The sequence below is a fragment of the Cygnus olor genome, chromosome 6, assembly GCF_009769625.2.
Source record: "Cygnus olor isolate bCygOlo1 chromosome 6, bCygOlo1.pri.v2, whole genome shotgun sequence".
In the NCBI taxonomy this organism is placed as follows: domain Eukaryota; kingdom Metazoa; phylum Chordata; class Aves; order Anseriformes; family Anatidae; genus Cygnus; species Cygnus olor.
The window spans coordinates 28,834,974-28,851,885 of record NC_049174.1 but is presented as its reverse complement, the minus strand read 5'-3'; the positions used below and the strand labels follow the sequence as shown (position 1 = coordinate 28,851,885).

The 16,912-nt window shown below is 46.2% G+C and overlaps 1 protein-coding gene across 14 annotated transcripts in view; it reads left to right on the top strand.

Moving 5' to 3' along the window:
- The window catches only part of BIN1 (bridging integrator 1), a 94,918-nt gene that overhangs the window by 68,136 nt on the left and 9,870 nt on the right, over window positions 1-16,912 (top strand). For 5 of the 14 annotated variants that reach the window (XM_040560698.1, XM_040560696.1, XM_040560694.1 and 2 more), the window contains 6 exons: window positions 3,326-3,476; window positions 7,587-7,715; window positions 10,516-10,623; window positions 12,309-12,332; window positions 15,638-15,730; window positions 16,526-16,636. In XM_040560698.1, coding sequence (XP_040416632.1) covers window positions 3,326-3,476; window positions 7,587-7,715; window positions 10,516-10,623; window positions 12,309-12,332; window positions 15,638-15,730; window positions 16,526-16,636 — 616 coding nt within the window. The remainder of the gene's footprint in view (window positions 1-3,325; window positions 3,477-7,586; window positions 7,716-10,515; window positions 10,624-12,308; window positions 12,333-15,637; window positions 15,731-16,525; window positions 16,637-16,912) is intronic. The other 9 variants (XM_040560702.1, XM_040560700.1, XM_040560699.1 and 6 more) reach the window with 3 other exon arrangements.

Below are 16,912 nucleotides of genomic sequence, written 5' to 3'. Positions count from 1 at the left end.
GGGTCTGGAAGCTTAGCAGCACTAGGAGAGGCTGGGCGATTTGCAGTTTTCCTTCAGTTGTTGTAACTGCATTAGACCTTGCTCTTAGCTCTCAAAGAGCAGAGTGGTTTTCCCATTCCCCTTCTTTCACTTCGCCTTCCCCTTTCCAGTTGCTTATAAAAAGAAGAAGAAAAAAAGGCGTTGTTTTGACGATTTTCTGCGATACTCGCATTTGGTCAGTCCCCCCCACACTTGGTTGCTCCAGGAACATAGGGAAAAGCGGTCTGTTTGGAAACAGGATTTTGCTCTGCGCAGGACACACAGCGTGTGCTCGCCTAGGACCTGTGGAGGCCCCAGGATCCTGGTGAGGGGCTGACCTGGTGCCGGTCACCAAGTTGCTGAATGCGTGCAGAGCAGCAAGTGCAGGAATGAAGGTGCTGCTTGCGGGGCTGGTAGAGGCTCAGTCAAAATTAGCACTGGCATTTTCCTAGGAGGATCAGCCAACACATCAAACAAGCTGTAAATAGCAGTGACTCAATGAGGGCTTTAGTGTGGGGCCCTCTCAGCCCTTCTAGGATGAGGGGAAGAAACGAGTCTGCCTTTCACGTGGGAGTCTTTCAGCAATACGTCTCAAAATTAAGCCACTGCCAGACACCACAAATAAATCACCAAAAAGTTCTTTCACGGCTTCTAGAAAATGAACGTGAAGTCCTTTCTTGCCAGGAGAAAAGTCCTTTTCAGGTGCTTAGTTGGAGAAACGTACCCTAGTGCTGGTAGCCCAGCTGGTAGCCAGGACTCCCCAGTCTGTCCAGGCATTTGAGAAGTCCTGGCAGTCCGGCCGCAGGTCTCTGTCCTCTCCACCTCCTCCACAGTGACTCTAGGGAAAGTAACATTTTTTCTTTCCTCAACTCTAGCACCAGGAGGTATTTTCTTTACATCTTCACAAGCAAAACAGTTAGATTGAGGAACATCTTGCCTCACCTCTTCCTGAGTTTTCCCCGGTTTAGTGCCTTGATTTTGTTCGCCACGTTTGAAGCCTTTCACATGCACTTGCCCATGCCTTGGGACACCTCTCTGGGCTGATCATTTTGCAGTCCTAGGCAGTCCTAGGCAATTCATCGCTATCATTCTCATCCTTCTGCAGCAACCCTCATTGGCATGAGGTGTTGTAGGACCCCCTTTGAGATCTCAGAGGCGAAGCACTGGGGTGCAAGATCTGTGTCTTCAGCGAGGCTGGGCTCAGCAAGGTCATCCTGTCAGCCTCTGATGGTGCTGTAAATGGTGTTGCCATGGAGATAGTACCAAGATAATGTTTCTCCTGAAATCATTTTGAGGTTTCAATGCTGTGAGCATGTTACGTGGAGCCTGCTGTTCCCTGGTAACTCTCATTTAGAGCAAGACTTCCTTACCTTCACGCCAACCGTTATTACCTTTAGTCTGTAGCACAGCCTTGGCAATGTCACAGAATCCTTCCTGCAGCCCTCTGTGTTGAAGTGACTTGGGGGACATCTTAGGAAGGACACTAGGCATGTGCAGTCACCCCGGAGAGCTGCAAAGGTCAACGTATGTGTTCCGTAGTCCTTCCTCTTCCCCTTTCCCTCTTCCTCTCAACCTTTGGTGTGTGTGCCCCTGATTGAGAGCTGCTTGCACAAAACATCACTGGGTTTGTTGCATCATGTCGGTGCGCTGCTGGAGTCAGTGTCATCAGAAACATCGGACCTGCATGTGGACCCGAGAGCAAGCGCTTGGTGGGAAAAGGTGTGGGGTGTGTGGATATGGGGAGAAAGGTGGGGGAATGGGTGAGGGCAAAGTGAATGAAGAGGGAATGGGGTGGGAAGCTTGAAAGCTGGAATGCTGAGCAGGGGGAGATGCTTGCTTGGGAGGGGAGGTTTTTTGAAATGTCTTGCTGTCCCTTCCTCCTCTTGCTGTCCCCTTGTGAGTGTTTAGGAATGAGGCCACTATGCATGTTAGCCCATGACCACCACACCATCCAAGTGTGAGTGACTGTACATCTCCAGAGCTCTGGGCTCTCTTGGGACAGTGCAAAGAAATAATCTGTGTGTTCCTCAGAATCAGGTCCACATGGCTGCAGTTGTGGCTCTGTGCCAGGATTTATTGTCTCAGGCTGGAGGAAAGGATCTGTGCCTTTCAGCCTTCTCCCAGCCTTCTCCCTTCTTTGTAAGTGGAGGCAAATACTGCTCCCTCTAGATGAGGCTGCACAGCCCCTTTGAGATATTCTGCAATATTCTGTGTTCAGCTGTGCGTAGTTTTGCCAAATTGTAACCACTTCTGCTAAAATATCCTCTACCAGTGTGAGTGCTTCTGCATGCCTTGAGATAAGCTGATTGGTTGCTTTTCAGGGAGCTGAGTTTCAGCCAAATTTTTTTCAGCTATTCCTGAGAATAAGGCTGGGAAAATGAGTTTAGTTTTATCCCTGTTGAAACTCTCTGTTAACCAACCTTTAGCTGAATCTCTTATGATTCCACAGGTTGAAGCAGATTTGACATTCAGCCAGGGCATGCCTTTAGGGGAAGGGCATTTGCCTCTTGCCATTCCTTTCAAAAATCCAAATCTGTCCAAGTTATGAACCAACAAATGCCATTGGCATATGCTTCCTGCATCTTAATTCCCCGAAGAGTCCCTCTTGACTGTGTTAGAAACAGTCCTGGAACACGGACCAGCTGGAAAGACAAAGACAGCAGGGGTTCATCATAGAAAACAGGCTGAAGAAACTTTCCATAGTAGGGAACAGTTTATTAGTAGCCAAAATCTCACTGTTTCTTTGCTGTCTGGAATGATCTGTGAAACTTTGGGCTACTTTTCCCATCTTCCAGCTCAGCCAGTTTGTACTGTGTAGAGTAATATGATAATGTTTTATTACTGCCTTAGTTTGGGTGTTGCAGATCTGCATATGGATCTGTTGGTCACAACCCATGCGGGTGTCAGTACAACACCACCCAGAGAAATTTTTATCTGTAAAATGTATACAATTAAATGAGTTAGGATCTATCAGAATTATGGATGCCTGTGTTTTTTTTTGTTTTGCTTTGTTCCACTCCTCCCCCTCCCCCCAAATGTATTCATGCAGTAGGAATTTATTGGGAACCTGCTGCCCAGCATTCCTACTTCATTGTGTTGGGCTGGAAGTGACTCAGCAAAGATGCTTCTCAGAAAGTTTGTAGAGGCTTCAGATATCTTCATCACATGTCAGGGCAGTGAAGCAAAGAGGTAAAGGAGGCCAATGATCTGTGCTGGTTAGCACAACTTCTCCTAGGCCTGGCTCAGACTTCTCTTCTCTCTCTCTTTCTGTCTCTCTCTTTTCTCTCCGTCTCTCCCCTTCCTTCAGTGACAGCACCCCAGCGAAAGCAAATAAAAGCCCCTCGCCTCCACCAGATGGATCTCCCATCACCAGCCCTGAGACCAAGACTGTCAACCATGAGCTGGAACCGTCCACTTTGGAAGCACCTGGGGCAAGCATCCCAAAGTCACCATCTCAGGTAGCGTCCCCATGACATTGACCATGTCTCTGCTGTATGACCACTGACGACACATGCTCTGTGAGTCAGATGTCCATCAGTTGCTTTTTTGGACCTCTTCCTGCTACTGAGCGCAGAGAACATAACATGACGGTTGTTCTCCATCAGTGTGGGCAAGAATGAGGTTTCTGAGGATGCCAGTTGTTCATTGATCTTCTTTGTATTGTACAGGGAAGTACTAAAGCTGTCTCTGAATGCCTCTACAGGGGGAAGGCCAGTAATGTATGTTGCTGTCCAGTAGGACGACCAAGAAAATCCAGGGAGGGTGTAGCAAGGCAAGGAAGTTTGTTCTTTACGCTTGAATTAACCTGTGGAATTCAGTGGTCGTGCCTCTGTCCAAGAACTGCTGTAAATGACGAGGGTCCAAAGAAAAAAGTTTAATATTGATATGGATAAGGAGAGCATCTGTTATTTTGCATTGTTTTACTTTAGCTTAGTATTTTACCTTGGGATTAAAAATAAAGGCATTATATTATGCTATGAAGAAATCAGGTGCGTAGCAGGAAGAAGACTGTTAGGTGGTTTCTGATACCTTCCACGTGGCTGTTGTTAGTACTTCCCTTACATGGGGGACACCCAGCAGCATGGTTAGAATAGGAAATGTAGCTGCTGCTACTTAGCATATCATATGTTATGTTTCACTTTGGGAGTTGAGGAAAATAAAACATTTGCTTTTCCTAAATTTTCCATAATTTCCCCTATTGCTGAGTAGGGGAAAAGCTTAGTGGAGACAAACTAACTAGGCCAGATTCATGTCTGGTGCCAGTTCTTGCATTTCAATAAGTGGGACACCAAGGAGGAGTCTTTCAGGAAGAATTAAAGCTGAGAGGCGTTCTGGCCAAACTGGTAAGAAAATACCTATTGCTGCTAAAATAAATAAATAAAATAAAATGATGAAAGTAATTCAGAATTTCCTTGCTGTTATCATACGTAGCAGTCTGATTCCAAATCCAGGCCTGCGGAGCAGGGTTGTCTCCTGTTTCTGGAATAACCTCTCACAGTATTTTTCCTTCCCCTGTGTTTTTGATTTTCAGCAGGACAAAAAGGGATATTTTCACATTGCCAAAAGGTCTTTTCCAGCCTTGGAGAAGTGAGGATGTCTGGCTGTGTCTTTGCAGGACTTCTCCAGGGTCTCTGCACTACTGAGCATTGTGCAGCTTAGAGTGGCTTCATCACCCCCCAGGTCAGGACCTTGGAGTGGGGTCTATGGATAGAAGAACAGAGCATAGTGCATATTTTTCCAGAACTGCCTTCCTGTTTTTTTTTTTTTTTCAGTGATCACCACAACTTAATGGAAATGCGGAACAAGAAATTGTACAGATCTAATGAACTGTTCACTGCAGACTTGTGCTGCCTGTGGACTTGTCTTGCTGAGTTTGGTTTCTTCCCTTTCCTTTAAATACCACACATAAGCCTTGTTTTTGCCAGGCTGCAAGTGCTTGCTCATTCACTTGCTGCCTTCCTGCCCACAGGAATGGGGCTGGAAGCACCCCTTGTTGAGCAAGCAGAATATTCCAGCAGAGCCCCAGCTGGAACCTCCGATGGGTCAAAGGCAAGACCAAAATGGTGTTTGCAGCTTCTGCTGCCACCGTCTGGCCGCTCTTTCCCCCTGTATGTTTCAATTCATTTTCCTAAGCCTTGCTACAGTGAAGAGCAAGAGCTCCTCTCCATGTTCTCACTAGGTGCTGAGAGATGGAGCTTGCTTTAGAGGGAGGGAAGGCAAGGACAGGGCTTTTGTACTCAGAGCCAAGCCTGGTGCCTATATGGCAAGGTCTAGAAGCTCAGCCTGTGTCAGCTTGGCAGCCAGCTGGAAGACACAAGTGTCTGTAAACAGTGCTTGACTTTAACACCGATTCAGCTTCACAGGTGTCATTACTTTTGACCTACGGGTAAGTGTTTTGCTCTAGGGTCCTCCAAGGGAGGCAAGGGGCCTCCTACTGTACGGGAGGCCAGAGCAAAAAGCAACAAGCAAGTGTAGTTCTCTACCCATTTCCTCCCTGTCTGAAAAACTAATGCAAATCATAAGCAGAGGCTATAGAGAAAAAGACAGTAAAGCAGGAGAGACCACATAAATACTGACTTGATTTTGAACTATTCCCTGTGCCAAAAAGGAGTCTTTTACTGTCGCTTTCCTTTAATTCTTGAAAACAGCTGTTTTGGAATTTCTGTGTTTTGGAAGAAGCGGCCACAACTCTCCGCACTGAGTAATTTGATGATGACACAGGACTTCAAGGGTCTGTGAAATTATAAAGGTCAGACTTTTGCTCTCAGTTACACCACTGACAGACACTAATGACACTGCTGAAAACAGCACAGCTGTGGTGAATTTAAACAGATCCAGCTCTGTGGGATCCAAATCAGCAGGAAGCTTGTAGGGGGCTTATTTTATTCTAGTCAGCAAAGTAGTTCTTCATGCTTCATGCAGTTCCAGGTATAACCTGACATCAATATGCAGTCCTGTTGTCTTTGAGAAGTGGTATTAAACTGCTCTTGGAGGTTATGCTGGACAATGTGGAAGTGCTGGTCTCTAAGACACAAATGCATAGAAGAGGGCAGGATATGGACTATTTTAGAGAAGTAAATAACAGAAGAGTTGGGATCTTCTTAGCTTTGGGTTTGTAATTGGAGCTTCCCATTTCTGCAGGTGGTGGCTCTGTTCTGAGAGTAGCTTTTCCCTGAAACTTCTGGTCTCTTCTTGCACCTGGCAAGCAGGTTTTCAGGAAGGGATTGTTTTTAGGTGATATGGATGCATCATGTTCTGCAAACAGTGAAAAGCTGGGAGTGATCACACTACTTTCATTATTTCCACTAGCCAGCCATTCAGTGGAAAATGCGTGTTTGCATTCTCACTTACACTGTCTCAAGTAGGTTAACCCATTAGAGAACTGGACATGTTCTTAGCAATCTGAATAAATGCATTGTAGAGCTCAGTTATATGCTGGAGGAGTGTGAACATGAAACTAGGAGTCAGGGACTGCTTTGTTTCAAATCTAGGCCTGACACTGATATACTGGGTGCCCATTGTCAGGTCACTGAATCTTCTGCCTTGAGATCCCAGGTATGGTGAGAAAATCAAATAACCATTTAAAAAAAAACAAAACCAAACCATTACCACTCCTGAGCATTGCTGTGGTGCTGGGAACTTGTATGGCTGCTTTGTTCCACCACAGAAGCAGCTCCTCAAAGTTTTATTTGATCTAGAAAAAAAAGGATTAAGCCTTGGACACAGAAAAATATAAAGAGGGTGCGGGTTGATTGATCTAGGGAGGGTCTACCACAGCTTCCCACTGAGGGTGGATGCAGTGTCAGGCTGAGTCTTTCAGCATGATAAGAGGGTATTAGGATGGGTTAGAGTCACAGGGTCAAATTTCATCGAGCCTTTTCTGGGATCTCCATTTGGGCTGCGCTTGTGACTTCATCAGTGTCAGTGCTCATTGGTGAAACTGAGAGCTGAGTTGGGCCCACAGCAGTCATGGCTTCTCAGGAGCTGGACTTGTTCTTGCCCCAAACTGAGATATGGTAAGATGCCATGAAGGGTTCCTTCTGACTTTCCATATGGTATACCGATAACCCATTGCTGGGCAGGTCAGCATCTGGCCTCATGGGCATCCCATAATAAGACAAACCGAGTCTGGGTTCTCGTTCCATTAGGTACGGTAAGTATGGCAAACGGTGGCAGAACTGGCCTGGTCTATTGAATCTGTTTTCAGTAACTGATCTGCTCCCTTCCCAGTGGTTCTTTGGAAGGTTGCACATGCTCTAATTATGTATGCATGTCCTGCCGATGCATATTAATTGTGTTACGCTTCTCCTCTGCAGAGGGAAACTTGCCCACGGCTGAAGTGTAACTAATGATGCCAAACCTTCTCTGGAGGCGTGTGGTTGTTTTTTTTATTTCGTTTCATTCTGCCCTTCTCCTTCCCTCTCTCCAGATGGAGTTGACAGAACCCTTCTCTGTGCCTGTGGTTGTGATTTCCCCCACCTTCAGTTTTTGTGGCTAACCTGGTTCCTGTCTCTGGTTTTTTTGGGTGTCGCCGTCTGTGCTGTGGCCGTGTGCTCACTTGCATGCAGTTGAGGAAAGGGCCTCCGGTGCCTCCGCCTCCAAAAGTCACCCCCTCCAAGGAGATCAAGCAAGAGAACATCATCAGTCTGTTTGATGACAATTTTGTCCCTGAGATAAGTGTGACAACCCCCTCGCAGGTTAGCTGCTATGCCCTGCATTATACTTGTCTGCCTCTGAACTTTTCCTTCTGATCTTTATTCTCTCTGGAGGTGTCCAGCCATGAAACCTGGTCAGGCAAAGGAGGAACACAAGCTCAGCATGGGACCTCAGGCGGCAAAGGGATAGATGGGAGGCCATCTTAGAGGGCAGGGTGGCTAGAAGGCAGCTTTGGCCAACACGTTGCCCTTTGAGAGCTTTAATTCGTAGAGAAACGTGAGAAATGCAACTGGTGAAGATACCAGAAAGTTATCACTGTGTTCAGCAACAGTGCACATGGATTATGGCTTGGCTCACCTCGCATCCCATGATATGTGCCTTCCAGGCCCATAGATCCTGGGTGTGGGTGAAGCATGTGTTTTCTGCCCCTGTACATCCCTACGGGATGACACTGGCAGCTGTGCCATTGGTGGGAGAAAGCAGTTTTGTACCATCTCAGTGCCTTTAGATATGGGCTTTGTGGTGACTTTTAAAGCCCATACCTGCGCTGGAAAGGCCGACAGGAATTGGTGGATGCAGTACAGACAGGCAGGACCGTGCCTGCTGTGAATTCAGGACTCCTGACACACTGTCACTCTCCACCAGCCAGCGGATCCCATCAGAATGCGTGTTTCCAGTCGTGTGGTACCTTTTGAAGCCCTAAAAATGGAACAACATTTTCAAACAATGTATTTTTCATCTTCACTTTCCTTTTTATTAACATCACTGGAAGAGGGGGTGCCTAAATGGGGAATTCTGTGATGGATCTAGGAGAATGGTGGTCCTTGTGTATAGGGGAGCCTGACCAGATTTCTGGCTGCATCATGAGACACATGCATCTATATTTTTTATATATATACATGTATATAATATGTATATTTTTCCTAAATGCTTGGTAAAGCACAAGTAATGTCTCTATCAGTGTTCATCTGTGACTCCCTTGCTAACTTTTCTTTGTATCATGCTGCTCCTTTGCCTCTGGTTTGCCACCTTCCACCCAGCTGGTGAGGAGCCAAGGTGGAGTGGGGAGGGAAGGTTGTCAATGTCAGATTTTGCATTGCAATAGATTTAAGTTTGCAGAGCGGGGAGATGATTTGACTGCAGTATTGGAAGGGGGGAGGACCACAGGCAGCTGAGCAACTCTTCCATTCTCTGTTCGTTCTCCTTTATCATACTGGACAACTTTACCTGCCCTGTGGTTTGTATCATATATTTCCATGTGAATGCCTGCCTTTAGCCAGACATACTCTTCTCCACCTGATCAGTGCCCTGACCCAGGATGGGATCTGCTGTGACGTGCAATTGGATGGGATTTCCGAGGGAGGATTATGGTTGCCAGAACAACCTTCATTGAAGCACCCAGCAGCCGCTAGTGTTCAGTGCATTGCCCAGGGCTGTTCCTGTCAGATGGCTTGGCTCCAGTGAGCTTTCTTGTGGGAGATCTGGGTAAAGGCGAAGGGTGCTAGGCCTTGCATGTAAGTCTTGAATGGCAGATAAGATTCTTCCATGACCGGACCCTTTGGTGTCCAACCACCAAAAAAAAAGCTACAGATTAGGGTTTGAACCTTTCCAATGGCCTCAGTGTGCTGGGGGAATGTACTAGAATGCCAGTTGGTTTTAGCATACTTATTGTTGTGAGATGGGTGAACTTGGTTCCTTGCCCTCCTGGAACTGGGGATATTAAAAAGAGAGAGGATGTTCATAAGGGAGGGAAAAATCTAAAAGAGCATTGGTGTAAGAGGAAATTAGAGGAGGTGAAGATGATGGTGGTACGTGTTGCAGAGGACTTTCTCTTATATTGTGTCTCACTTCTTTCCACAAGTTCTTCCATGTTGGGGCTGTGATGTAAATGAAGACCAACCTGCCAGCCTTGGTGTGTTGTTGGACAGGTAGCTGAAGGGGTAGGGCAAGCAAGCTTGGAAGATCAGTGGAAGTGGGGTCAAATCCTCCTGGACTGCAGCTTCCTCTGAAGCTGAATAGGAAGGCTGTAGTAGTTAGGCTAAATCTGACAACCAGATGTGATAGTAGTTGTTTTGAGTACTAATGACTCCTTCGTGACTGTTTTATTAGTGGTAATCAGTGAATGTGTCATCATCATCTTCAGCTAGTGCATTAATCAAAGAAAGGTATTCTGCTGACTTTGAAGAGAGTAGCTGAGCCTCTCAGATGTGTGCTGTTCTAGAAATCTGGTGTGTGCATGTTGATGGGATGTCCTGAAATGGAAGGCATTGGAAACGGCATTTTGGAGTGGGAAGTGATTCAGATCCCTTAGCTAGGGTGAGCTGCCATATTCTGTATTTCTGTTTCTGGAGGGATTTAGGAGCAATCAGGTCCCTCAGACTTGTCTTCCAGAAGTTTCATTGTTCTGCCTAGATCCCTGTTCCTGAGATAAGTGGTGTGGATGGCAGCTCCTATGCGTGTGGCTGGGGGTCTGTCCTGGGCCTTCCGCACAAAGGCAGCTGGATGAGCTGTGAGGAACAGCTATACATAGAAGGCCACCTGAGTTGGCAGTGGTGGCGATCCTTTTGCCTGTAGCAGGTCAGGTGCTTACGCCATGTGAGCTCGTTTGGTCGGGTGAGAAGATGAGCGAGCCTCGTGGAAAAAGCCCAGGTTTGGTTGATAGCAAAGGCATGCTTCCTGCCCGCGGTTACGGGCACAAAGCAGTCAGGAGTCACGTCAGGTGTCTGCATCCCCACAACATCTCTGCGCTTGCAGCCTTAGCTCCTGGATATCGCGTACCCTCTACTGTGCACATGTGTGTGTCTAATGCTCGTCCTGCTTTTCTTCCTCACTGCTGCCAAGTTTGATGCCCCTGGGCCCTTCCAGGAGGGAGCCAGCCTGTTGGATCTGGATTTTGATCCCATTAAACCAGATGCCACTGTGGGGAAGACCCCCACACCTGCCTCCCAGGTTGGTTCATATCACCATTCCCTCTCAGTGCAAAACTGACTTCTTGACAAGGGTCACCTCGATCTTCTGTGCTGGATCTGTAAGTCCAGTGAGAGGCAGGTGGCTGTTAGCTAGGCCACGGGCTGGCACTAGGTGCCTGTGCTTTGCTCTAAGGATCTATTGATTGACAACTTACTCAACTCATCCATCCGCAGATTGGCATCCACCGTGTGCTCTATGGACTTAAACCATTACCCTGTGGATAGGCATTCAATCTACGCTCTGTGTGCCTGCTATAAATTGCTCTCAAAGGGATTTTTAATAAGCAGGCTCTTTGATTGATAGCAGTTACTTAAGATGAATAAAGCTGTACACAGATACTCAAGTAACATGAAGTGCTTTCTTTTTTTTTTTTTTTTTCTGGGTATAACAGCCTCTGTTCATAGTAAAGTACTAGCTTCTTCCCTGAACATACTGTTAACACAGTGAAGTATTCAAAAGGAAGATGCCTCATTCTGCTCTGGCCTGTACCTGCTACTGTCCCAGGAGGACCATGCTTCATTTTCTTTCTAAATGGCTGGAGGCTGTGAAGGACATCTGAATTTGGCTGTTATCTTTCACCCAGACGTTCCACTTCATATGTATGAAATGGGTATTTTTTTTCCTGTGATTTCCATTAAAGTTTGTAATAACATAATTAGGATGTTTACAATATTTCTCCATTATCACAATGTCAAATAGAGCTGTTTGTGACAAATTTTTGTAGCAATAAGATCTCTGTTAGGCATTTGAGTCTTCTAAATTAAAATACTACATTACAGAATGCTAGTTATTATCATAATTTAATACACCTCAATGTGCCAGACTGCTACTTTCTGGAACTTTGGGCAGATTGGCATTTCCTGACTGCATGCCTAACTGAACAAGCTACATACCCCAGAATAAGCTTATTTTTCCTTTACTGGGATTTTTTTTTTCTCATCTGAATCACCAGTTATAACTTGGATAATCAGGTATATTGACATTAGGTATTAGTATAAATTTGACTTAAAAACGGTATTATTTGTTACCTTTCCAGCAAGCAACAAATATTACACTGAGTAGGATTTTCAAAACTGCTCAACAATAGATTATTTGGTGTTCTAATATATTTATCGTTAGCTTCAGAAGTCATTAAAGAGTCTGAAATTAATAATTGTAATGGTAGCCACAGTATTAAAACCTAGCACAAACCACCCAGTTTTCAAAGTAGTCAAATTTGTTTCCTGTAGGGCAGACAGTATGGCAGAGAGGTTAAAATATTTCACTGCTGATCCAAAGACACCAGTTGAAGTCTTGATCTGAAATCATCCTTAACTGTGTTGTCTGGGGAGATAAGGGTGCATATTTAGCTCTAATAGACCACATACTCATGATTTTTTTCTGGCTGTGTGGTCTGCCACTTCTAATTGATTGTGGCTTGTCTGTTTCCTTTCATTCCAAAGGTAGGAATAACCCTCACTCAAATGCCTGGGGACTTAATTTAGATATGCTGTGGGGAGGAGTGTATAAATTCAGGCATTAAAAAATATTTTTAAAACGTGCAGAGGTAAGTGCTGTTGAATGCATATGCCTGCTTCAGACTGATCAGTGTCTATAATGTTTGTACTCACTGAAATAATCACGTATAAACATGTTTTGTTTTTGTTGCTCTTTGACATGCATAGTCTTTACCTTGGGATTTATGGGAGGTAAGAACTTCATATGGCTTTCATCTCTCATCATGTACTGTGCATGTGCCAGTGCCATCTCTTTGTGCATATCTGTTTCATTTCCCTCACTGCTTTTCTTCCATGCATCCCCCAAACCAAAGTTGCTCCATGTAATGCTGAACCCACTTTTGCACCTTCTGCGAAGCCCTGGGGGCAGCCATGTTTGCAAATCAGGTTTGGCACTGTAACTTAATGCCTCCACCACCAAACCACCCCATTGTTAACTCACTTATCTTTCCCATGGCATGATGCTGTGACCTTCTCCCCAGACTTAATCCCACTGTGGCATCATCCTCACCCTCCATCCCCCCAGTGTTTCCTAAACTCTGTATGTCCTGTTGGTCTTGTATGTGATGCATAAATGTCTCGGGTGCCCCTGGTCCTTACTACCTCTACCATTGGGTATACATACGTGTTTGGGATTTTCTGCAGTGCTCACTGTTCATTGACCATCACTGTCAGACTGATGTGAAATAGCCCAGCCTGTGTCTAAGCAAAATGTTACGAGCAGGCCCAAGACTTGCCTGTCACCTGCCACAACCCCAGCTTTGGAGCTTGCTGGCAAGGGAGGCTCTATACATGCTCTGCATCTTGAACCTAAGCTGGACGCTCATTTGTGCCCTCTAGATATATCAGGCCTGGGAAGGTCTCAGAGTGTTTCAGTTTAGCCCATGTGGAGATAACACCAAGCACAGCTGCTTTTGAGCCTCTCTGCACAAACAACTAGCAGTGTGGATAGAAAACACTTGGTCTGGGCACTCAAGCCTGTGACTTGAGCTGGCTGTAACCCATGGTGTAGATGTAAGCAACGTGTCCTTGGCTTGCACCGGGGGATTGAGTCTTGCCAACCTTTCCATTCTCAAAGGCCAGATCAGCACCTAGAGTCAGTGCGTAGGAGGAAACAGCTTTACGCTTGCTGAGAGTCTGGCCCAAGGACTCACTGTGGCCAGTGCTTTCCTTCACATGAGTCTGGGTCATGTTGAAAGATGTTGCCCTTGCGTGCTTTATCAGCCATCAGTGTTTAACATCTGTCACTTCATTTTATGTGCATTGTCAGTCTGTCTTAGAAAGAAAGAAAAGTCTGTGTTTTAGCAAGGAAAGATCTCATCATGCCTTTCATGTGGACAGGCAGTGCGTGAGGTATGACTGTGTGTGATTGAACTGTGCTTACAGTCCAGTTTGGGGCCATTTCTCCCATTCTGGAAACCTGAAGGACAGTGTAACTGGGGAATGGTACTAGGCAAGATACTCTCACCATTCCAGTTCTCACCTTGACATCCCATACAGTGTTAAAGGGCAGAGCTCCCCATAGCTGGGGAATCCTCCTTTTTGCTCCTCAAGCATTCCGAAGTGTTTTTGCTCTAATGTTGTTTCTAGCTGTTGATGAGAGATTTTGTTGCCTGGGTACACAGCCCCATATGCTGTGGGGTTAACAACTGTGTAGAAACTTGGAGAACCTGCTTAGTTCTGCAGACCAGTAAACTTGCATCTGGTGTGTATGATGCTGCTGTTGGAATAAATAAAGCTTTCAAACCTGGCAACAGCAGTGAGCAATTGCCCCTCTTCTCCCTGTAGTATCTCCCCATGACTGTAAATACTTTTATGGACTTTGGCATGCCTATGGGTACATAAAATAGAAAAATAAGTAGCTGACATGGAAATGCCCTTTGAAATCCAGGGAATTAATTGAGGTTCCATTTCTCTGGTTATTAAATACTGTATTTGCAAATTAGCTGCTTTAAGAAATCCATGGCTAAATGTGAACTCCTTTTCACTTGTCCGTATAAAAACCATGCTTGACCAGATAGAGTTGGGCTGGCATCTGTTCCAGTTTCACTGAATCCATATAGAAAGCAACCTGGGAGCAAATCTAATTAAACAGGAGAAGCCATGGTAGCATTTCATATGCATACGTTTACCTTAGTACTGCCAAAGCTGCTCTGGGAATCACCTGCAGGATGGGAACAGCTCTGCTATGTATAATACCTGCTGGCAGTATAGGCCTGTGGGTGCAGTGATGGGGGGACATGAGGAAGGAGGTGACAGGAGAGGAAGGCATGTATTAAATGGCACTGTTGGAACAGCTGAAGGCCATGTAATGGCCTTTTGTTAAATAAAGGTATTTATTTCTTGCTTATTTCTGTTGTTATTAGAAAACCACTTGGAGTGTTGTGTCAGTGTGTGGCTAGTAGCCAGACGGGTGTGGAATTGAGGGTTACTGTGGCTGCTGCTTTACACAGTGTGTGTCCTCTGGCCTGGCCAGGTTAACCCAGGAGGTGTTAGAGTTCCTGACTGGTGCTTTGCGTCTGCTCAGGTGTAGGAACACTTGCTGTCAGCCCAGATATGATGGAAGAAAGATGTGATGATGGAAGAAAGATGTGATGGTGGAAGAAAGATGTGATGAAGGAAGAACGTGCTCATGCAGAGCATGGCTTAAAACCTGGTAGATCTGCGCATCGTCTTGTTGGGCAGTGTTCTCATCAGGGGAAGAGACGTGGTTGAAGGAGATGTTCGGGATCAGTCCACAGACCGCGTGTCTGGGCTTCGGTCACTGTGGGATGGCTTGGAACATCTGCAGAACCCAGGTTCAACCAAGTTATCTGGGTTCCCAGGGAAAGAGGTGGAAGTTGAGGGTTTCGCTGATCAATTGAACCTAGACCAAAATGCTTCTGTAGGGCTGGGACTATGAGAATTACAACATGAAGAAATCAGGACAATGCCTTGTGCGGTTGTGTTTAGGGGCACATGTGTTTACCAAATGTGTGAGGTGTGTAGGCATGCCAAAACTTGTTTATTCACGTCTTAAAAATGGAAGCACGCTCTTCTATTACTGGGAGTATGCGAAGGCTGAAATATTCCTTGGTTGTTGATCCTTGGAAATAGTGTATGGAGAGACCTTGTCCCTTGGCACGTAAGCAGACCCATGTATTCACATACAAGTGGAAACCTAGATGTAGTATAGATACTGTGCATGTGCGAGTAGGTCTGTGAGTTAGGTCCTGAAAAGAAGGAGGCATACAGGTTTTGCAGGTTGCATTGATTTCTTCTGGAGTATTGCCTGCTGTGTGGCTGAAGGGAGGGAATGCAGGCTTTGCTGCGGTTGCACTAGGCTGCAGAGAACTGAGGAGACAGACACGGTGAGAACCTGAAGGTCCTCACACATTTGTCAGCAGATGGCAGCAGTCAACCGTGTAGAGCACTTGGGCAGAGTGAGCTGTACTTTCTGCACACACGCGTAGCTGTAACGAGTGTAACTCTCCACCTGGATGGCTTTTGTATTGCAGCCCGCAGAAGCAGCCCATGCAGGAGCTGAAGCAGCTGGATCTGAAGCCACAGCTGGAGCTGAAGCATCTAAAACTGAAGCTGATTCAGGATCGGTAAGCCTCAAGATAAAGCAGTCCCTTTTCTCCATCATGTCCTTCTGTTGTACAGCAGACATGCGGGAAGTTGGGCTGACAAAAGACGTGTGTGATGGCTTGGGAAAACACATCCCTGCCACTGCCGCAGCTACAGTGGTCTTATTCAGAGGCCAGACGTAGCCGTTGTGTTTTCCCTGTGTGATACGTAGGGAGGAGCTCAGCTGGAAGTTCCAAAAAAAAACCTGTCTCTTAACCCATGCCACGAAGCCAGCCCATGACCTGTGCTGTGCTAAGCTTGTGTTTTCTGCCTGGCCCCTTCTTGCCCACCATTTACTTTTTCTTTTGTGGGCTCTGCCTATAATCCCTGACTAGCCAGGTTTCCCCTTTTCTTCTGACACTGTCAGCGTTCTAAGGGGCTGGAGTAGGTCCCATCTCGTGGTTGCTTGGTTCCTATAGACTGTCACGCGTGAGTTGTCAGTTCTACATGGGCTTTACAAGGACTGCAGGAAATGGGAAATGGCAGGCAGCGTGGTCCCAGAAAAATGCTCTGAATCCTCCCTGCCCTTCTTCAGCCTTAAGCACAGGAGGGCAGTGGTCACCTCTCCTGCCTTCTCACTGCTGCCTTTGCTGTCTTTTGGGTTGCTTTTGTCACTGCCTAGTGTGCTGGGAAAACCCAGTGAATCCTTGGATAATGTTGGGAGTCCCAAATAGGTTATGGTTTTGATGTGTATCCTCCAGGGTGGGTCTAGGAGCTGCCATTTGGGATTTTCCTTTCTCAATGATGTTTTTCCTTCCCTGGCTGCTGCCTTTCAGAGCTCTCTGCCTGCTGTTGTTGTGGAAACTTTCCCTGCTACTGTCAATGGCACCGTGGAAGGAGGTGCTTCCTCTGAAAGAGCTGACATGCCCCCAGGATTTCTGTTCAAGGTGAGTGCATGAGTGGTGGGACACTGAGTTTCTGACATTTTTTTCGTGTAACAAGTTAAGTACTTTCACTCAGCATCACCATGGGCTATGTCACATTGAAGGGCCTTGGTAGCAAGACAACACAGATGCATCATGTCCTGAACGTGAGATATGGCACTCTCCTTTTTTGTTTGCCTAACCTGCTATAGGAGTTCGTTTCTTCTGCTTAGTTATGTCCATGTGTTGCTTTTTCAGGGAAATCTGCTGAAAGCAGGAGGGCCGCAAAACTTTGCGGAA